Source organism: Chelmon rostratus, chromosome 20 (genome assembly GCF_017976325.1).
Source record: "Chelmon rostratus isolate fCheRos1 chromosome 20, fCheRos1.pri, whole genome shotgun sequence".
NCBI lineage: Eukaryota > Metazoa > Chordata > Actinopteri > Chaetodontiformes > Chaetodontidae > Chelmon > Chelmon rostratus.
The window spans coordinates 11,624,550-11,647,594 of NC_055677.1; the positions used below are offsets into that span (position 1 = coordinate 11,624,550).

Here is a 23,045-nt window from a genome sequence, read left to right on the forward strand (position 1 = left end):
GGACAAAGACGGCGTCACACAGAGCTGATGCCAGTCGGTCAGTCACAAGTGATGATGTGTTCGTCGGATGCGAGACCCTGCTGTTTGGAGTATGGCTGAAATGAGGAGATGAACTGCGAGGAAAGGTGGGAGGGGGAGAGGCCAAAGGGACGGAGGCAACACTATTAAGAGGGGGGGACACACGACACCCAAAGCATAACTGTAATAAGCAGATTATTGTAATGCTTTGACCATTACAACTGAGCAGACCAAGTTGGATCCAGTCTGCGGCAGTTGGCATTTACTGTCAGGAGGTGAAATCATACACGGTGTGGTGTTTAAGGGCTCCAGTTGCTGCTCATGGGTCTAATCGCTAAGCAGTTTGCTGCTTAGAACAATTTATCCAAATTTTAGTGAGGCGCCTTTCAACTGAAGTTCACCTCAGGCTTTGCAGAGTTTGCAGACCTTGTTACCCACATCTCTTTATCTACTTCAGTATTCCCAGACTTACCCAGATTCCACACCTCACAATGTATATGTATGATGAAAGAAGTGGTGTCGCCTTTATGTGGCTCAGGTTTTTATCAATTTTCCGACCCTTAACACTAACCTTGACCGTACCTTAGTTATATACCAAGTGCAGATATTATAATGAGAATTCTGAAACCACTGGCATTGGGTGTAAAGGGTTAGGGTTGTCTCAAAGGTGCTTCGTCCACCACCTCATCCACATTCAGCATTCTTCCTCTGTACCGTCAGGTCTACGAAGGAGAAGTAATGGTCAGCATTGAAAAATGCACAGGGGTCTCATGTCTTTGTGGGTTTCAGTAATCTGTTCCCAGCTGGCATCAAGACAGGCAGACTTCCAAGGCGGAGGGAAAGAATGAGAAGAGACTCAGGGTGGGTGAATCAGGGAGAAGAAGAAGAGTGCAACTGTGGGTGCAGCAGGAGAGCTGAATGAGAAAGAGAAAGCGAGGGGCGGTTCGAGGGGAACGCAGCGAAGGAATGCAATGCAATCTGGGTGCCAAGGTTAAAGCCACTGTTGTTCATGTGGCAACTGTTCTTAGACCCCTAGTGACATCAGAGTGTGGTCCATGTCCCCAAGCCTATTTTAGCCACGTACGCTGGCAGCCATGGGATCCTCTGTTCCTGTTTGTCAAGCAGGAAGCACTGATGCCAGCAATGACATCATCACTCAGATGCACAGGAAAGCTTTTAAACCAAAGACATGCACACACACACACACATATGTGTATATATATATACACAGCGTACAGGCATTCAGGATCCCTACAGGAATATCATCTTTACATGCTACAAGTGTAGTCGATGTTATTTGTGTTACAGTGGTGTCATGTCACAGTCCAGCCAGCGTTTCTTGTTCACTAGAGGGAAAGATGGTGCAGACGCAGACTGAGAGAAACAAAGAAATGATCTGTTTGCTTTGCAAGGAAAGTCATCATGAAGACGGATTAAACTGTGCTTTGTGGAGCAAAAAGAAATCTGACTCATTGTTGCAGTAATCCCTGTGGTACACCTGAGCTTTCATACCGCTGTCCTACATCCATTATTACAAACACACACACACACACCTCGCAGTTTACGCGATCGCATTTCCCCACCAACTGGTCCCAATTAATTCTGATGAAAATTTCAGATGAGCTTTTCAGAGTAAAAGCCACTCGCTCGGAGGGCTTGTGACTGGACTTAATGAACAAGAATCAATGTTTGACATTGATTGCGGGATTTTCTGAGAGTATGGTGCGCCTCAATGGGCTGCTCTAGTGGCATAAATTTTGGATTTGAACTGGAGCGTGACGCTGAACAGCGAGGGGAGGTCAACACGGGGGGGCCTCTTGTGCTGCTCATTAGCACTGGTTGCTAATGGGGCAGTCGCTAAGAGCCGAGCGACTGAAGGTTCCTCGCTGTCGCGCACACACCCTAACACGATGCCACAAATACACACCTGTGCTGTTCTCGAATAGACAATGATGGTCCTGTTGATATATCAGCTCTACCTGACCGTGCTTTTTTGTAAGATAAGACGAACCTTTAGGAAAATCCAGTTGTTGCAGGAGCACAGTGTCAGAAACAAGCACAAATACTGTCAGTACAGCAAATAAAATAAAAAATAATAGTGGTATATAAAACCTGAATCTGAAAAAAAAATTGAAGAGGATTTGTCCGTTAAATCTGACTTAAAGAGCATCAGATCCTGTAGCAAATATCCTCTCACAATATTTAATACAGTATAATGACTTCAGTAATTTGAGAGTGGTTTTGCCGTGCTATTTCTCATAATAAAATGGGAATGTATTCAACCTTGTAAGCCAGGGGCAGAGGTTTACACTCATTATATTGTACATTATTCAGTTTTTGTCTGTGTGTGTGTGTGTCTGCGGGAGAGAGCCTGCTGTTTCCTAAGACTCGCCCCAAGCGTATCAATCGTGTTAAGCTAAGTGTTGTTGAGAGTGGTTACGTGTGTTTGCTCAGCGAAGAATCACTTTGTGAGGTGTTAGCTCGACGTGCATCACTAGCAGGGTGAGACAGAGGGGACTTACTCTCTTGTATCCTGGCTTAAATTATGAAGACGGAGAGCTCCCCTGCTGTTAGGGGGCGTAATTATAATACATTGTTTACCTGCTGCTACACAGCTGAGGCAGTGTAGCGGAAAAAAAGAATGGGAGTCAGTGACACCAGAAGAGACACGGCCAATTATTTTGACCTTGAGTTTCTCCAGCTAAGGCAGCTAAAGCAGCATCACAGTGTGAAGTGTTGTTCAGCTCGCTCAAGATTTGCAGAGCTGGGGCAAATAAGTGAAAAATAAAAGTTCAAAAAGCAGGCCAATTACTGTAAGCCTGAAAGTTTGGAAACTCTTACTAACAATTCTCAACTTTTTCACATGCTCGGTAAGAAGTGAAACCACAGCCATAAATTATACATACCAGAGTTCACTAAACTTAACCGTTAAACTTTTCATGGGAGCACAAAGATTTCTGCCTATCAGAAGAGCTCTGGTTCCACTGCACTCTCGCCTCTTTCAGTACAACAGAATACAGTGAATATATTTATTTTCTAAATGTGTCTAGTAGCTTTTAAAGCAAAGATGCCTCATTTTGGCTGAACTTCTTGTCATTGGGAATAACATATGGCTGTTTGAGATGAGGTTATTATAGTGAAAGAAAACTCAACTAAAGATAAGTAAAGATAAAAACTAGACGTTAGAAAAAAATAAATAACTTATTGTGATATAAAATAAAAATTATACAGGAAATGTCTGTAGTTTTAGTCTTTCTCAGGTCAAATTTGTCAACACAACAAGCCTGAGGAGGCATTGCCCTTGACAAATAGCCAGTATATTGTAATTAAAACTGAAGCTAATAAGAGCTAAACTAAAACTAAACATTTCTGAACAATGAAAACTAAACTCAGATGAGCAAACCCACTCTGAATATGAACTGAAACCAAACTGAATTGCAGACAAAAAGAAAAAAATGCAAAACTGTAAAAGTCTTTGGTTTGAGCTGGACAGTTTTCAAACATGGCCACATGTTAAAAGGGAAGATTAGGTCAGTGGAGAAAGTCTCTATTTTACAACCTTTATGCAAATCAAAGAAGAAATGCTCCTGGCTCCTTCTTAATCAAGATATAATTTACCTCTGATCCCACATTAGCCTGTTTTATAGTGTCATCTCTCCGTGACACATTGGAATTATTAGGCTTTTAAAAATGTGATTTTTCCCTCCAAGGTTGCAGTGTTTGCCTTTTATTACTTTATATAATATGGGTGATTAATAGACTTTTAAGACCTTGGCAGTGCAATGTTACATCAACAAAGTATATCATCATCTGACAGTGATAGAGGATTTGTGCTTGCATAACATGATATCAGAGGACTTTAACATGCGAAAAAGCATGTTTTCAAGCAGTGTTACAGACAGAATCAGAATCGGCTTTATTGGCCACGTATGTGTACACATAAAAGGAATTTGACTCACAGACTTACACAGCCAAGTCAAGTATGACAAAAAATAGATGTACATACACAGAATGCATAAATCACCAATAGCCAACAACATAAATAAGTGTTGTAAACAATACAAATCGAGCAAATAAGTACTTATTCAATGGATATATGTACATGGATGGATGATTTTGTACAGTATATGCACCTATACATATCTATTATGTACAGTGTTAAGAATTTAAACTGCATTGTAAACAGTAAACATTGGCTGTTTAGGGTTATCGGCACTGTATGACTGGTTAAAGTGTTTATCAGAGTGATGGCCTGAGGGAAGAAACGGTTCTTGAAGTGAGTTTTTGCAGCCACAAAGACCATGTCCTCTGTAACCCCGATGAGCTGAAAGTAGCAGACACCTTGGCCTGACGTACTTCAAAGCCATTTGGGGTGAGCACCGGGCCGTACTGATTCCTGATTGCATTAGGATCTTAGGAGCTGGCTGGCAGCGTTAGAAGCTTGAGCAGAGCTCTTGTTCTTCTCATTCTCTCGCCGTCGGCCAGCAGCAGTATTGCTTATTTTCTGTTTATCTCTGTGAAGTGTGACCTTCAGTCGCTGACAGAATTGCAAAACTCAGGTTATTCCCTAAGTTGATATCATCTTTTTCCACACTGCTCATCCACTTCACAGTCAACTAATGTAGCACAGGAGCTCTTTCAGTAATAGGATTACACATCCAAGAATGTCAGTGTGTAAAGGTTTAATTGTTTGTTCGCTCTTTATTGGATTTTAGTATGAGCTCAATATGCCACCCATGCTCCTACTGTGTCATCCCAGCAGCATGAGTGCTGATTATTATTTACTTTAACGTAAATGAGTTTATCTGTCTAATTTGTATTGCACATGGTGTTGCAGTGAGAAAGAAATGCAATACTGTATTCAGGCTGCACCTAACAATTTGAGTTTCCAACCAACCATGGTTAAAAAGATATTCAATTTACAATGATATAAGACAGTAAAAACCTGAGGAAAGCACCAAATCCTCACCATTGTTCTCAGTTTGTGTGTGTGTGTGTGTGTGTGTGTGTGTGTCTGTCTGTCTGTCTGTGTGTGCGTGTTGCAGTTTGGATTAATCAAAGGAAATCTCTTGCGAATGGTGGAGGAATCCCAGACTGGCCGTCTCAAGGACAGGCAATCTATCACTAATACCCATAGATGCTTTATCATGTGACCAGAGATCATCTGAGAGGCTGAAAGTAGAGAATGTTTGATATTTTTGCTTGAAATGTGACGATTATCCACATTGCTGCTGATTTTCTGTCATTCCACCGATTGATGAATTGACTTTCGGAATGTTAGCAGCATGCACACATTACTGCTGTCAACTGCTCAATTTACACTCGGTTTGTAGACCGTTTCTTCTTGATTTATTATTGTCTTGGCGACACGAGAGATATTATTAGTAGTAATACTGTCTGTACTTCCTTCACCGGGAGGTCAGGGGTCACGGTCAGCCACAGAGCTGGATGGGATTTGGTGTCTTGCGCATTCAGATTCTTGCCAACATGTGGGATTAAAATGGGTCTTCTGCATCAAGGGCAGCACCTCCTCTCTCTAAACCACGTCATTGCCCCCACATGTGAATTTTTCATGTCTTCTGATTTACCAGCAAATCAGCCCCGGGGCATGATGACTATATTATTACTATCAGCAAATGCTCGCCTGTAATTTTTGTCTCTCGCTGTGTCTGCTCATGTACGTTCAACCCTCCAATTCTCTCATCTCCCACCGTCAGCCCCCACACTGGGCTGTAATAACTGTGCAGCGCCGCACTTAACCCGTGTTGCGCAAAGAAAACATCTTGAGCGTTGAGACTTAACCGTCCGTGAGGTGGTGCAGGGCCAAAGGGCTCTCCTTCCGCTCCACCTCTGCCTCCTGCAAGGACCTGTGGTTTTGGGTGTTGAATCTGCAGGGACATTCATATCATTCAATGTGAGTATAATTCCAGGTAACTGTAATAGGATTTCAAGTCTATCTTTAGTAAAGATATAAACAGGGTTGTAAGCACTTATTCACTCTTTCCCATCACATAAGAGGTAATAATCAAACACAAATAATCTGATTGCACACCTAGCTTTTCATTTTCAGCTGCTTCCCCCCCACCTGCATGAAAACACTCTTGGTGTTTGTGGAAATGTTGTGGGGGCTTATCGTCTTATGCACACAGATTTGTTAATCCTATACCTGCTCCAACGCAGCTGTGCTGATTACCTGATTTGACTGGGCCATAAGCTGTAAGGCCACACTGACTCACATCACACTCGAATGTTTGCCAATACAAGCAATGGACACCGACACACAAACCTGACGCAGGAGATTCAAAATGCAACAGACGCAGATCACTACATCAAAGTCAAGCATGTTATGGGGAACTGTGAAAGGTGTGATTCTGCTTACAGTAAGACAGCTGTCGACAATATGTTTACTTTAAATTCATTTTTTTAATGATATTTTGTTTTTAGCCATGCTAGCAGTGTGGCTCTGGGGTTGTTCCACCACTTTGCACCAGACTGAAATATCTCAGCAACAATCAGGAGGATTGCCATTAAATCTGTTACAGGTACTCATGATTCCCAGAGGATGAGGCCTGCTGACTTTGGTGAAGCCCTGACTTTTCCTCTAGCGCTACCATTAGGTTGACATTTGTGCCTTTGATTGAGATATCTATTGGATGGGTTGCCATGAAATTAGGTTCAGACGTTTATGTTCCCCTCAGGATGAACTGTCAGCACTTTGGTAATCCCTTATCTTTTCTCGTGCCACTATCAGGTCAAGTTTAATACAATATTTTAGCAGTGACGCTAATAGGTTTTAGTGAGACTCACTACCTTAAAAACAATTGTGTAGCCAAAAAATTATGTTTTTTGACAAACTGCATTGCTCAACTTGCGTTTGATGTTATTAGGGCTGTGAAAATAACCACAATAATGTGGTGTAATGTGATGCCTATTGTGAAATTGAGCTCGTTACCATCATCACTGCAGTGATTACTACTCTCTGATTACATTAGAGATGCAGACCTTGCAACATCTCTGCTTTGGTTTAACTAAAAACCTGCAAAACTAATGACATTCAGATCAGCCTCAGTTGTACTTTGTGTTTAGTGCTACTTAGCACATGTTAGCATGCTAGAACACTAAGCTAAGATGGTGAACCTGGTAAATAATACCTGGTGAAGATCAGCATGTTAGAATTGCCATTAGTACAGCCTCACAAAGCTGCTAACGTGGCTATAAGCTCTTAGTCTTTTAACATATTTGCTCACTTTATCGTGCAACTTCTAGAATGACATCTGTAAAATTCACATACACATTCCTACACTTCCGTCCTCTCCCTCTCTACTGCCATGCAATTGTCTGTGTGTGTTTTCGTGTGAGCATGTGCGCGAGTGTGTCCTCATTTGGATTAATTAAAGGAAATCTCCCGTGAAGAGTGGGGGCGTCCCAATCTGGCCTTCTCAAGGACAGGCAACCTATCAATAATACCCGAGCCTCCACCCCAACCTACACACACTACTGCCACCCACTCAGATGTACACACACATATGCGCACACACACACACACCTCATTCTAACGCCATGGAAACAGTCACCCAGTGCCGCTCCCAAGCCTGGTGATCATCACTCTCATTTGCCATGGAACAAAGGCTGTGAAATTCTGGCTGTTATTACAGCTCCCTTATCAGCACTCCCTGCTTGCCTCTGCCGTGAAGCAGCACTCAGCTCAATTGCCCAGTCATTCATACGGCTTTTTTTTTTTTTTTTAAAGTCCCATTTCTATTGTGGACTGTCGGCTGTTCTTTTGTTGCCTACGACCACTGAGTATGATCCAGCGTGAGTCATTACTGAAGTAAACATCATGGCACATTGCGAGGGAGAGAGCAGCATGTGTTCCACTGCGGAAGGGGTTGCCCCAGCGTGGATAATTGCTGAAATCGCTCAGCTGATCCATGGCTTTATTAAAACTGTGGTGTGTGTTTGTGCATGTGCATGAGCACAGACGTGAGCTTTGTCGAGCTTCACTGGTAAAAAAAGATGGGCAGAAAATCCCTTCAAGTGATACAGTGCATGTTTTTTTTTCCTGTGATGACGGCTGCATTTCACACATGAGAATCCATTCACAAGTGTCTATGGTTACGGAGACAAGCGTCAATATGTTGTTGACACCATGGTCGCTAAGCTTCTCTCTTTCCCCACGAGCAGACGGCAATGTCAAGGTGTTGCTTATTAATTGGGATGAGGACCAAAGAGGAAAAACCTCCGCAGTCATGTGGAGGCTCTAAGATCTCCATTCACATGCACTTTTATGTTTTTTTGGATTTCTTAATTTGTATTCCTTAATTTGTTTTTCTCTTCGGTTTCCTCTTTGTTTGTTGTTGTCTGTTGTTTCACTCTTTTACTCTTTTGCTTATTCGCCGACTTGGCTGCTCTTGTGCCCGTCTTGTTTCTCCTCCGTGTCACTCATGAATATATTCATGCAAACATCATCAGGGTGAATCTCATTAGAAACCATGTTGTCAGTTTGGTGTGTTTCTCTTGGTAAACAGGGTTCGGTTCATTTTCACCCCAGTCTCCTAGAAGAAGGACGGAAATATATAAATATATATATATTTTTTTTTTTAAATAAGCAAATGCAAGAAAAGTATGACGGTGTGTGCTTATGTGTGTGATTTTGTCGTATTTGTGTTGAGTTGTGCTAAAGACAGAAGGTGTCTTGGAAGTGAAGCTGAATAACAACAATTCAGCCAAGTCGTGATAGGGAGTTTTGCACCGCTAGCACATAACTTTAAAGGTACTTTGTGAGAGGTACAATTGAGATCGACACAATGTGCACATCTAAAACCAGGAGTGGAACAGTCCATGCTTTGCAGCGATGGTGTGATGGTGGTGATGCTGATGTCACAGGGAATATAAATTAAGGGGAGTGCCATGCAGGGCTCAGGGTTGAGCTTTGTTCTTTCTACTTGATTCGGATTAGCTGACTCCTCGGTGACCACTAGTCTTTCTGCAATCCCAAATGAGAGACAGAGAAGGAGACAGAGAGGGAAAGGAAAGTCTGTTTTTCATTCTCAGCTTGAAGGATAGGGCGAGTAGCCGAGGGATTATCTCAACTCCTCCTTTACTTATCCAAACTCAGGAGCAACTCAACTGACCTCCTTGCAAAAAAAAAAACTAGTTTTGACTAGTTGAATTCAGCACCAGCGGGAAGAGGGGCTCCCTCTTGTGGGTGCAGGCACTCTTTCTCCAACCTTCAGCCCAACAGTGACCCCTCTAATCTATCTGAGGTCATTTACCGCTCAGTGGCTGATTAGCAGAGCAACTGCCAAGCGTTGGGGTTCAGTTCACTCTGCAGCCATTTTAAACAAAAGCTCCCCCTCAACTTCAAGTGTTGTCTCACATTGTTGGAATTCACGATGGCACTCGTTGAGGCTGACAGGTTTTGCTTTGAATTCCAGTGTAACCTCTCTTTACCCTGAAATCTGTCTCCGTCATCCCGCTGCTCACAGGGGCTTCTGCGGATCACTCAGATGAATGGTAAAGGCTCTGCATCACAGAACGAAAAAAAACCCAACAATGTTTAAGTCACAAAGCTGCTGGGAGACATCTCCATGGTTACAGAGTTTGACTCAGACAGCAAGGTGACGCGTAGTCATTGAGGATAACAGATAGAGGTACGAGGGGAGGAGGGAGAGAGAGGCGGGGGTGATTCTCTTTTTCATGTGAGGGTGTAGTGCCGAGAGCTATAGGAGCCTGCAGAGTGCAGCTGAATGTGACAGTGTGTGTTTTGGTGTGACAGTGTGTGTTTTGGAAAGAGAGAAAAAAAGGCAAGAGGCAGGTTGAGGGTGTGTGTGGGGGGGGGGGGATTTGTGCAAGCGTTCGTGCTGTTGGTGTGTTCGTGTGTGTGTGTGTGTGCGTGCATTTGTGTGTGGGAGGTGTAGAGGAGAGTTTTTCCTGTGAGGTTTTCCCAGTCTTATCTGTGAAGGAAAAACGCCCAGGAGAGGTGACGGGAGAGTAATTCTTATTCTGAGTAAATTTCTGGAAAGCACCGCACACAAACACATACACAGATGCCTTTTCAGCGCTGCCACCCCAACTTCCCATCCTCCCTCCGCCTCCAAGCTGGATGATGTTATCAGGAGACTCAGGAGTAGAGGGGAGCAAGGAGCTTGTAAAAGATCCATCCCGCGTTGTTATCTGCATACGTACAGGCAGGCACTGGAGCAAGCCCAACGAGTTATTTGCAGCAGTCAGAGCATCATGAATATTAACTGCTACAGGGTATGGGCTGCGTGTTTGTTTCTCCTATCGTCCTCTGGTCTGTGGCTCGGGGAAGTGTTGATTATGGCGGCCCTGGCCGGGTGATTAAAACAGCGATCGCTACTCAGGCGCAGGGGCTAGCACACTTAGCGGTAATTAGACTTAGCCTTGTTGACTGCTCTCTCTGGTGCACTCTCTGTGTCACACATGAAGGCACACACCCCTGCGGGACCATAAAGCCGTAAAGCTGAAAATTACTGAAAACATAAGAAAGTTATCTATTGCAATTAGTTTGTTGTCCTTTAATGTTACAGCATTTGTTCCATTTTAAATGATGTACCTTTTGCAGAGGCAGATATAATGAGCATGTGTTTAGATGTATAATTTGCGAGTATACTATATGCCCTCATGTGCATGTTCATGTGCATCAGTGTGTGTGAGTGCTGTAGAGGGTACTGGCTGTATCTCTGGTGTGCCTGCTGTTCTTTTCTCTCGGAGGGGGGGTCAGAGGCATATAGGTTAATAATGCTGTCACGCCACGAAGGCCGAAGGCTTGTTCTCCCCGGAAATGCACACACATGCAGAAACGCAGTCACACACACACACACTGCAATTGCACGCACACGAACATGCATACATGCTTCTTTCCATGTCACCATCTCTCCTGGCAGGGAAAGGACATGGAGGATGGACATTGTTTAAATTGGTTTCTAATGTAAAAATATATACATATATCTCTAGATCATCAGCAGAAGGATTTATCATCGGGGTAAGACATCGCTGAAGCAGTTACACAGTAACAAAGTAATCTCAACAGAAGGCAAAGGCATAGAAACAAGCGAACCTTCAGCTCCGGCTGTTTCATGGCTGAGGGCAAGTTCTTACATATTTTACTGCTAGAGGAATTAGTTTTTATTGGATTCTCTCCCACTAGGAGTAGTGGCTTCTGTTTATTACTGCAGGTTTTAAGATTATAAATTAGTTTTGCTTCATAAATGAATTTTGCTCCCCTATCTTGGTAATTTCAGCGGTGTTATAGGAAATACAGCTTTGCCTCACAGTTAGTCCAGCCTGCTCTCTCCTGCAACAGCCCTCTCTCTCTCCCTCTCTGTTTTTTTCCTGACATTTGTTTTGTGAAAGTCACAAGCCGTGATTGGCTGCAAGGTGGCTAAGAGGGCAATAGTGATGGACAGATTACGGAGGACGGACAGAGAGGAAGCCAGATAAAAAGAGTGACAAAGATTGGCGCGATTAGAAGTTGGCCAAATGTGAAAAGAGCTGAAAGTGATGATCTCACACAAGTTAATCAAGACATTGTCCTAAATCTCAGTTTACTCTTTGCATTAAGCACTTTGTGGCGCACTGTGCATGACTTTCCTCGCTGCCCTTCCTGGGAGGCTTGGTCTCAGCAGGAACCACTTTTACATCCAGCGCTTAATTCACAAAACTGCTGAGCTGTCCACGGAAATAGCATCAGCACACTGTGGGAAATCTTTTTTTTAATACACTGATGAAGTATTGTTGAACTGCAATCATATCTCTCCTGAAGACTACTGGGTGTAGAAATCTGATATGAGAGTGAGAGGGCTATGTTACAGGATATACGGTAGGCTGGACCGAGGTATCTATTTCAGGCAGCGGATGGCTCAAGGATCCTATCAGAGCTTAAAATAAATTTGTCAATACACTTGATTGAGAAGGAGAGTTGCAGAATTTCTCTCAAGGTTGAGAAACAAGAAATGGCCTTGCTAGCTTCTGATGTCAAGTTTAGCATTTGAAGCATTGCTGCTACGAGTGTGACTGTGAATTCATTGTGTGGCAACTCGCTCATAAATGTTTAAGTTTACCTGAGTGCTGTTGTGCTGTGCTGTATTGTGGCCTTAAAAAAAGCTGGTCAGCATTGCTGAATGCCACTCACCCATCACTGACCTTCCTCTTTGTTTATATAGATGGAGAAAAAGTTAGTTAACTTAAAATAAAATCATTAACTTATATTATTCGGCTGGACATTTTGAGTATTTCATAAATCAATCAATTATTAAAAATGTGTACTATAAACCCATTGTATATTTTTCAGTAAAATAAATGCATAACAAAGAAAAGCAGCAACTTAAGTTACATTTAGGCTATGTCTTTACAAAATCCACAAATGTTAGCATATCCCTCTAACTAGCTTATCACTTTTGCTAGTATCCTAGCATTACTTTCAACACCTAGTAGCATATCAATAGCTAACCCCATTAACCCCTATTTTTTGGAATTACAGCATGTTAGAAAAATCTCCAATTAAGGACTGACACACATAGCACTGACTGACATAGCATAGTGTGACATTAGACTAAAGTTAGCATATTGCCTATTCGGTCTAGGGATGTTACAGTCCAGCAACTTTAGCCAAACTTGTTAGCTTTGAAAAAGTGAAAATATAAACAGTAAGCAAAAGCTCAACGAACAATGATGCTTCTGACAGTTCTACAAGGATCATCAGCTGGAGAAGTTGCTAACATTTTGCTTGGGACATGTAGCCTAGCTTTAGCCTCTTTTAGCATCAAGGATCAACTACGTACTTGTAACAGTGCTCTCTTAAAGTGAGCCTGCTGGAAACATTAAGTCTTCCATAGACAAACTTTTCAGCGTAATTAGCATAAAAAGCTAATTACGGCTAACAAAGTCTGCTAGCATCAGTTGTCATTTAGGCCTACCCATTGTTTTATAATCTGCTCCATCATCACTGGAGAGGACAGCAGGTAGAAGATGGTTGCCAACCTTTGCGTCTGGGGGACTTTTCAACATTCAGTTTGTTTATCTGACAGGGCAGAAATTAAAGGTGGAAAATCTGTGCTTTTGAACGTCCCGTTCACATGCAGTTTAGTCCTGTGTACTATAACTTAAGTTTGGAAAATTCAAAGCTGCAGGTAGTCCAGACTTTCTTCATTCTTTTCCTGAAAACAACAAACTTGTGGGTTGCTGGTTCCTCCTTACCACCACAAAGAGACTGCAGCAGCTGCGAAGAAGAGTCTTCTCTGTGCTGTTTGCCAACTCTCATGACTCATAGGGATTCATACACTGGCACTTTTCCCTCCCAGTGTTATCATTACAGTGAATTAGCAACAGTCTTAAAGGGACATCATTTGGACAAAAAGCAAAGGGGGAATTGTCAGGAAAATGTGTTCGCTAATGCACAATTTTATATGTATGATATTTCAATCTGCTAATCATGGTTGCGTCACTCATCTGAGCTGTAACGGAGCGCCACATGCTGACACACACAGCTGTGTTGCCGGTTCTGTGCAGGCGTGTTTGTGCCACTATTGGCCCGATGGACGAACACACTCTATAAATATTTCATACTAGCCCACTTTCTTCCCTGGTTCCACAAAAAAAAAGAAGAATGCAAAGTAACACAGAAACAAATATCACTCCAGCATGAATACAGCCTGGAAATGAATTGAAAGGGCTTTGTGGGGGAGAGCAAAAAGCATACAAACAATATGTTCACAAGGATGAGAAGAAAAGGGGACACAGTGAGGTTTGGTGAAGAGTTCAAAGGAAACACAGCACAATAACCACTTAGGGAATACACTCCACCAGAGAGAACAGTGTGGTTGGTGGAGGGACATTTCTCAGTTAGGCAGAAGTGGCATCCAAAATTTTATTTCTTTATGTATTTATTGGTTGCTCCTCTGAGTTCTCTCCTGTGCTTCTGTGCTTTCAAGACAGTGGGGGTTGCCTGCAAGCTGACGAGAATTGGCTATTGATTTCTACCAAATATTGTCAGCCCATAACCAATTTTTGTGCCGCTCTGGGAGCCTCACACCCTCAGCATCAACATGGACTGAAGCCCCCAGGACCCCTGCTGTTGCGTGCCTCCAGCAAGTATAATCTGAAAGTGGGAGCTCTGTGCCTCTTATGGATGTTTTCTGCTTTACCGAAAAAAAAAAAACAGCAAGAAAAATCATTTCCATGCAAAGTTTGCCGCCCGCTTGTAAAGCACCACACTGATTGACCCTGAAATTGTGACTTTAATCACATCATGCCAATACTCCTCATAAAGGTTGCCAAGCACAGAGGGACACATAATATAGCCGAGATGAGTGATGACAAATTAAATTGTGAGTGACACAGCATGGTGATGTTGCGTTATGCCAAGACAAATGGGTTATATCCACCGCAATTATTGACTGCACCGAGAGCTGTCAAAGATCTGTGAACAGCTCAATAGTTAATCTTGAAATAATAAGCCGTCATTATTATGCACTAAACTCCCACTGGAGCTGCCAAAAATAGTTAGCCAGATGGACACTGGACTGGTTCCTTTTATCTGGTTTTGTTGCAAAGTTGTAAAGAAAATATTGGTACATTGGTTACACACATTTTCTGCCAGTTTCAAGGAATTCACTTGAAATCCTAATGACTGTGGCATTTCTCCAAACCTCCCTGAACCTTGGAGGAGCTGTGGGACAAAACAGTGGACGGCCACCAAATATCACATTCCCCCTCTGCTTTTTCTCTCTCTGTGAACTCTTTGGAAACTAGCCATTAGAAAAGGCACTTAACCAGCAGAATCCTGACAGAGTGGGAGGGAAGATGTCTCCTGCTTTGTTGATTAATGTTGAATCTCTCTAAGGGTGCATGTATTAAAATCATACCATCGCTATCCATGCCTTATAAATCTCTCTTTAAGTATGTGTGCCAGGTTCTTTAACAATGCCATATGTGCTCTGTGCCGTCATTAATTGTTGGTAATGGCTCGCTAACTAAATTTGTGCACATTTAGGAGTCAAACCTTGCCATTTGGGTCCTTCTAAGCCTGTTTCCAGCATATGGAGCATTGGTATGAATAATGATCTGGTACAAAATTAACTTATTACGGTAATTCTTTGTATTACTGTAATAAATTCCAATTGTTTTAATGTATGCACAAAGCAGTGTGTAGTCATGTGACACCAACACTCGCACATGCTTTGACAGGGTCATCACACTGGGAGAGATATAGTCTGAGAAGATGAAATCGCGCACAAGTCCTGGGATCAATCCACATTACCATAGCAATAATCGCCTGGATTGATTCCACAGCAAAAAATTATCATACCTGAGGAACGGCTCAATTTATCCAGTTCAAACTGATGACACAAGAGGAGGGAGGGAGGGTCAGTGGGGACCTCAGAGGTGGATCATGGTCCATAAGAGCTTCGAGCAAGGAGATCAATAGGAACTTGCTGGGCCTGGCTCAGTGTCCATAATGTGATGTGTACACAATCGATAGCCTCCCCCATGCTGGCAGATCGCTGGTGTGGCACGGGTTATTTTTCTTCCCCGCAGCATCTTTCCTCCCTCAGGCTAAGGAATGATGGGGGATGCAGGCAGGGTGGGCGCGGTGAAGCAGGGTGTAACTATGCGACCACAGGGCTGTCACTGATGACAGGGCATTTAAAGGAGTTAGTGGGCCTATTGACTGCTTCCTGTGGGAGCTGAAAGTGGATGGGGAAAGGTGGTTCTTGCAATTTCAAGAGTGGTGGTTGAGATGACAGGCGGCTGAAGACAAAAATCAAGAGAGGCTCAGAGGAGAGGCTCAAGAGAGCTCTTAACTCAGTGGCTCCTGTGAGTTTTCCCCTCTGGATCAACTCCACTCGTCCTGCTCCCAGAGGCTCTAATGCCACCTTAAAGGAGCTGTGGAATTAAAATTGTGATGGTAGGTGTCGGTGGCTAAAGCTCACTCCCTTGACGCGCAAGAGATATTCTCCTAAACTGCTGCCCACACCGTCTCTGGCACTATATTTTAATCTGTCCCTTGAGGAGTTGAGCCAGCTGGTTTTTTGTTTTTGAGAGGACATTCATCAAGTGATTTTTTTTTTCATGATGTGTTTTATAATGTGCTCAGGAATAAAGACCAAAGTATTTGGAGGGAAATCCTCAGAGCATTGTATAAAAATAAAAGTCATGTGACACTCAATAATTTCCTCCCACCATCTGTCTCCCATCTCATTATAAACCTCAGAGTGAAGAAGGTTTTTCTTTCCGTACATTAATGCTAAGCAGTCTTTGCAGCAGAATCGCAGGAAGGATAGTAAAAGAGCCAGAATAGCCGTGGACAACTAAAGCACGTCACACATCACCTAATCACTGAGGACATCACCCTCCCGTCTAAGCCAATCAGGTCTCATGACTGGCATGACCATGACCTGAGGTCACAGGAGCACGGAGACGGAAAGATGAGATGTGAGAGACAGGGTTTACGCACAGTAAAAGTCACAGGTGTTGCTTTAAAATTGCTTTTCATTTTAGCTACTAAAAGCATAGTATACAGAAATTGTTGGGTTACTGTTTTTAAACACTTTTCGGTGCCATATAGCCTTCTCTTGGATGTGTAGTGCTTGTTGTTTCGCACCTGCTCGATGCCTTTTTATAAAGTCCCAGTCTCTCCTGCAGGCTGTTATTGGCTTGGGGCTACGCACCAACTGTCCAAAGGTTGCAGCCCAGAAAAATTTGAGGAAAATAAGAAAATAAAGGTAGCAGGCAGTGAGGCGGGAGTCTCTGCAGATAAATACAGTGCTGCACACTTCTAGTGGATCATAATTGATGATTAAGAGGGATTACCTTTGCATTGTTTTTAGGAAAATCCTGTATAGTATATCTTAAAGGACAAAAGTATCTTGATACTCTCTAGCGCATCGTCTCAGACAGCACTGTAGGTCTGTATGCAGGCAACGTGGTGGCAGGAAGCATTGATTAGTTTGGTAAAATGCTCAGGGTTCTAGTGACGTTTTATTCCCTGTCATTTTACCTCTTTGAACTCCCATTCAAAGCTTTGCCCCAGAGATTCGAAAGTGTCCAGCTCGGTGTTCAGTCCAGAAAGCTAAGTTAGGTTTCTGGACTTTCTCCACTGGGTCACTTCCTGGTCGACTAGCTTGGCTGCGCTCGTTTCCGTCTTTTAATCCACCACTCCCGGCATTTGAAGCTATACTTAATGCCACCACACATGCAAATCAGGGGCAAGGAAGACTGAGTTCAAGTAATTGATCTTCTTAACTACTCCCACTCAATTACAGTAGGTTAATGCAAGCCACCCCAGGATTGCTCATCCTCACGCTCAAACGCCATTTGCTGCTGTCTATGAGCGAGGGGAGCAAGGGTGTGTAGGTAGGCATGGGTGTGGGTCTGTGGAAATATTAATCACTTTCTCTTTCTGTCTGTGAGTGTGATTGTGTGTGTGCCTGTGAGTCCGCTCAGTCAGCTGTTCATAGTTCAGTTTTAAAAAGGGCTGGAACAGTAGAAGATTAACTGTCTCAGTTAATGTGAATCTAAATAAAGACCAAGTTGACCTCTAAAGAGTGAGTGTCCTTTTGCCTGTATTGTCATAAATCATTTTTATTCTTGTGCTGAATCTGAAAAAAACAGCTACTTAAGCATCAATAATCCTATAAACAGAGCAAAAATCACTATCTCACGCTCTGATCTACTCCTCCATTTTTGGAGCTGACGTGGTGCCAAGGTGTTCAGCAACAGGAACACAAGTAAAGGTCCTCTGATCGAGTGGCTTGGCACCAGGGGGTGAGCCTCGGATGAGCTTGCCAAAAAGTTCAGGGGTACGGAAGCAATCTGCGTCTTTTAGCTGAGTGCCAGGCCATGCCCAGGTTGTCTCACTTAGCCGCTAATAGGTTTAACCTAATCAGCACCAGCATTCATTTAGTGATAACACTTCCTCGGCTGAGTCATGACACCCACTTGTCTTTCTTTTGCTCTCTCTGTATCCTTTTTTTCAGGTTTTCTCATCTAGAAGCCATTTCTTTTGTTTAAAAACATCTTTTATACATTTAAGTTTCATGTCGGGCAGCGAGTCAGAGCTACAAAGGCTAATGGATAAACCGTAGCAATAGCTGACCCCTGAACAAAATCCTTGAACTCCATCCCTGCATGGTATTCACTGCTAGGTAATATTTGCTAAATTAGGGAAGTCTCATGGGAGATGCAGTGACTATCTCCAGACTGCACTGTGTATATTTATGTAAGACAATCAGTGCGTTCTGCAGCTTAATGCGGTTTGTGATTAGTATTCTGGGTGCCTTGTTTTCCTATCTTGACTGAAACTCTTCAATCTCTGTTCATTAGATTTTAATAGGTTTTGTATAGCTCAGGTCATCGAGGACTTCACACAAAAGAATACAAATTTTCCATGCACTGGATTTCAGCTGATTGCTGAGGTTATGCTGCAGGACTGTAGAGCGCAGTGAGACTTTTCACCTGTTCGAGTTTAGGCGCTGGGTTGAGCTGTGGAAAAAGGACATCAGCTAATCCCAGCAGCATTGTAAGGAGTTATGTGTCTGGCTCTGGTGCAAGGCAGAGGCACAAGGAGAGGTACTATAGAAGAAGGGTAAAGGGACAAATGATGAGAGAAACATGGAAAATTCTCTGCACTTCCACTCACACGATTTGTATATACCAAACCTCAGTCAGAGCAGGCCAGATTTAATCTATCGAGGTCAATAAATCCCGGTAAAGGTATAGGGCTGCAGTCGAAGCGCAGCCTCACGCTGCGCTGACCTCACAGGATTATGCAGGATGCTTACCCACCCCCGTACTGAGCAGAAGGCACAGGAAACAATATCAAAGCATTATGTTTCCATTTTAATTTCATGAGAACAAATGGAAGTGTTCAAAAACTTGTTTGCACTTACTATTCTTTTGTTACTTTAAGTAATAAATTATATTCTGAGACAGATGGAGGGAGTTTTACACTGTTGCCAACAGGTGGAGCCAAAATCTTTTTTTTCTTTCACCTGTTATAGATGGGATCCCTCTCTCTCTCTCTCCCTCTCTCTCTCTCTCTCACACACACACACACACACACACACACACACACACACACACACATTCATCTATTTCCAAAATAGATGTCTGGCCTAGTTATTTCCCCTTATTTAAATCTGACAGTTGTTGAAGAATCTATCCTACAATGCTTCATTCATTCAAAGATTTGATCATCTGGTACCTTCTTTTGTCATTTTATATTACAATGCTACCTTCATTTGTCCTTATAAACAGTCATGCTTTATAGTTCTAATGCATTAGGAGGTCTCATTTTTATTCAAAAACACACCCATAGCGCCTTTTAAGCAAAGACAGGCACTCCATTAGATTCATATCATTTATACTCAGCCTCTAAGCCTCTATTTATGCATCTTTTTCTGTCCCTAAATCAAATCAGACACCTATGATTATTCACAGTGTATCCCATATCTATCACAAACGACTGAGCCATAATATGATGAATGATTGACAGACAAAGTGATAGATTGACTGAACAACACAAGATTGAGTCAACATTTTATGACTCGTGCATATGTAGTGTGTGTTTATATCAATTCTGAATATTTACCCTCTTGTTCCAGTCTATTAACAATGACAATGAAAGTCATTTTCCACATGACCATGAAGGAATTTCTCGGAATCACACTCATTTTTCATTCGCTTCTGTGCTCTCTTTTCAGATTCTAGCCATCATCTCGATCCTGTTCATCGTCCTCTCCACCATTGCTTTGTCTCTCAACACCTTACCGGAGCTCCAGGTCACAGACGAGTACGGCCATGCCAATGACAACCCCCAGCTGGCCCACGTGGAGGCCGTGTGTATTGCCTGGTTCACCATGGAGTACCTCCTTCGCTTCCTCTCCTCCCCTAACAAGTGGAAGTTCTTCAAAGGCCCGCTGAATGTCATTGACTTGCTGGCCATTCTGCCCTACTATGTCACGATCTTCCTAACCGAGTCCAACAAGAGTGTGCTGCAGTTCCAAAATGTGCGCCGTGTGGTGCAGATATTCAGGATCATGAGAATATTGAGGATCCTGAAGTTGGCCAGGCACTCGACGGGCTTGCAGTCTCTCGGGTTTACTTTGAGAAGGAGCTACAATGAACTGGGACTGCTTATTTTATTTCTTGCAATGGGCATCATGATATTCTCCAGCTTGGTCTTCTTTGCTGAGAAAGATGAAGACGCCACTAAATTCACCAGTATTCCTGCCTCATTCTGGTGGGCAACCATTACCATGACTACAGTGGGCTATGGTGACATTTACCCACAGACTTTACTTGGAAAAATTGTGGGTGGGCTCTGCTGCATTGCAGGAGTGCTGGTAATTGCCCTACCCATCCCCATTATTGTCAACAACTTCTCTGAGTTCTATAAGGAGCAGAAAAGGCAAGAGAAGGCCATCAAGAGGAGGGAGGCACTGGAAAGAGCCAAGAGGAATGGTAGCATTGTGTCAATGAACCTAAAAGATGCCTTTGCCCGCAGTATGGAACTGATGGATGTGGTGGTGGAGAAAGGAGAGGACAAAACCTCCCTGGACAACCATCTGTCGCCTAACCGCTGGGGCGGCTCAACCAGGCACGCAAGCTCCGAGACGAACCTGAAGTCCCCAGACAAAAGAAACCCAGAGTCTCTGCTGCAAAGCTCCCCTCATCGTATAACCATCACCACCACTGGAAGTCCCCAGCGGATGAACAGGACCCCACAGCACCTCAATGTGCAGAAGCTGGAGGAGATGTACAACCAGATGACCAAGTCGCAGTCCTTCACTAACCTCAACACTACAAGCTCCATGAGCACTCTGAGCACAACCATGACCGCCCCTGTCTCACCTAAGAAATCTCACAGCCCTGAATTCACATTAAAAGAGGAAGTCGAGCTAGAGATGAAGGAGGTCGAGCCCTCCTCACCAGAGAACTTTGCGAGCTGTTCAGCAGACTTTAGACAACAAGGCTCCAACTCAGGTGAGGACGAGGCGGTGGACTCTCAAATCCGACGCCTGAGGGCACCACCCCATTTGGATCTAAGCCAACTGAGGGCCAGCGACGACCACAGCTCTCCTGGCGTCATTCTCAAAGATGGCCTCTATGAGTCTGTCAACCCAGGTGGTGGATCAGAGCTCCACATAGAGGAAGGGGAGAGCTTTGACAGTGCTGTGGAGAACATCCGGAGCTCTTTGAGAGGGAGCAAACCTCTTAAAATAAAAGAGTTGAAAGTCAACTTCACCAAAACCTCTGCCGAAGGCCCGCTAACACCGCCCAGCACTACCTCTCCTGGAGACATGAGCTCCAGCATCCTGGAAGACGAGTCCCCCGGGGGAGAGATGTCACCGCTCATCCAGAGTTCAGAGGAGCTGCTCCCAGTCACAGAGGAGGAGACCTGCCCATTGTCCCCTAAGAGGCTGGTAGTAGACACCCCACCCGGCGATGAAGATCAATCCACAGAGAACCACGAGGAAAAGCATCTGATGGAGGTGGCGGGCGCAGCCATTGCACCCTTGTCACCCAAGACAGCAGCACAAAATTGCAACCAAGGCGTGGTTGGGGCAGGCGAGGAGGTCAAGGCTGACAGCAACCAAAGTGGACACAAAGTAGAGAACCACATGTTTACATCCGACATCCACCTGATACCCGGGGATGGCAGCCTGTCTCCGACCTGTGAAACCAGCATGTGACTGTGAGAGAAGCTCTGAGCGACAATAAACCCACTGCAACCTCAGCCTGGCGTGTGGGAGAGCGGAAAGAAAAGACAAGGGTGCTGTTGTAGTGACAGATATTTTTGCATGGCATGACAAGTCCCTTTCACTTGTGTTGTTGTGTATTGCTGAAAAAGAAACTGCAGCGCTTTGTGCAGATTTGAGAATGACTTTGGAACAAACAGAGAGAGGAGGCTCTCGAAAAAACAGAGGGAATGCATCAACCTGTGTAGACACTTTGGTCCTCCCGATGTACATAATGACAGGCTCCTTTTTCTAGCAAAAGAAGGAAATTCACAGAGGGACTCAACTGTAAAAAGCATGCATTTAAAAAAGACAGATATTTTACGGTGCTTAGTTTGCTGAAAGCGCTCCACTGTAAATACTAGGACATCTAAGGCAATGACAATGCACAGACGGACAAAGGAAAACTGTCACTGAAGGTACAAATGTTAGTAATGTGAAAAGGCAGGGATGGGGGGGGGGGTTTGAAGCTGAGAGCCCTCAGACTGGGTGTTGCATTGTAGCGACCTATAAAAAAAAAAACATATCATTACCTTTTGTGGAAATGCAAAGTGTTCCCATGACGACCCTGTAATGTTTTTTCATGTGAAAAATGGTGTATGAAACTGTAATGTTGACATTGTTGCGTTTGGTTTTCATAACGACTGTTGAACTTTCAGTTGAGCATCCGATATACAGTCACGGAATTAATGACGGTGGGTGAGAAGGACAAAAACACCAAATACATCTGTAGTTGCCAAATACGCACGTAACCCGGTAAGGACAGGAGCTATCAGATGCTGCCGCTATTGAAGATATTTTATCACGTGGTTTCAGAGGTAAGGACAAGGTTTAAGATGCTTTATTCCTCGTTCAGCCTTTTGATTCCATCCAAATCACAAAAATAAATCTTATTTACTCTCCAACTTCAGATATATACATCTAAAAGTAGCTTTAAGAATAAAATATGAAATACGTAGGTCTAGATTGGTTGTAGAGAACTTCTACAGTAGGTAGGTGAGATTCCATAAAACAGAGTTTAAGACTATTTATGAATTCAGTATAGTAGATCTGGTCATTCATACACATATATGCTTTACATTACAATCATATATTTTGGCAGTTCTAAAGGGTTAGAGAAAAAAGACAATATTCCTTGTGATATCAATGGACCAAATCAAGCACACTGACAAGCTTTCATCTATCTCAGCTGCATAGTAACATGTATGGTAATAACCTGCAGTCTGACAGTAGTTATGGGATTTTTTTTTTTTTTTTTTTGTT

The 23,045-nt window shown here is 43.4% G+C and overlaps 1 protein-coding gene across 2 annotated transcripts in view; it reads left to right on the forward strand.

Annotated features, from left to right (window-relative positions):
* kcnb2b (potassium voltage-gated channel subfamily B member 2b) overlaps window positions 1-21,737 on the forward strand; it is a 76,096-nt gene extending 54,359 nt beyond the window's left edge. Inside the window, exons 2-3 of one of the 2 annotated variants that reach the window (XM_041961711.1) lie at window positions 19,746-21,144; window positions 21,199-21,737. In XM_041961711.1, coding sequence (XP_041817645.1) covers window positions 19,746-21,144; window positions 21,199-21,737 — 1,938 coding nt within the window. Of the gene's footprint in view, window positions 1-19,745 lie in introns of both variants that reach the window. The other variant, XM_041961710.1, reaches the window with a different exon arrangement.
* Window positions 21,738-23,045: the final 1,308 nt, after the last annotated feature.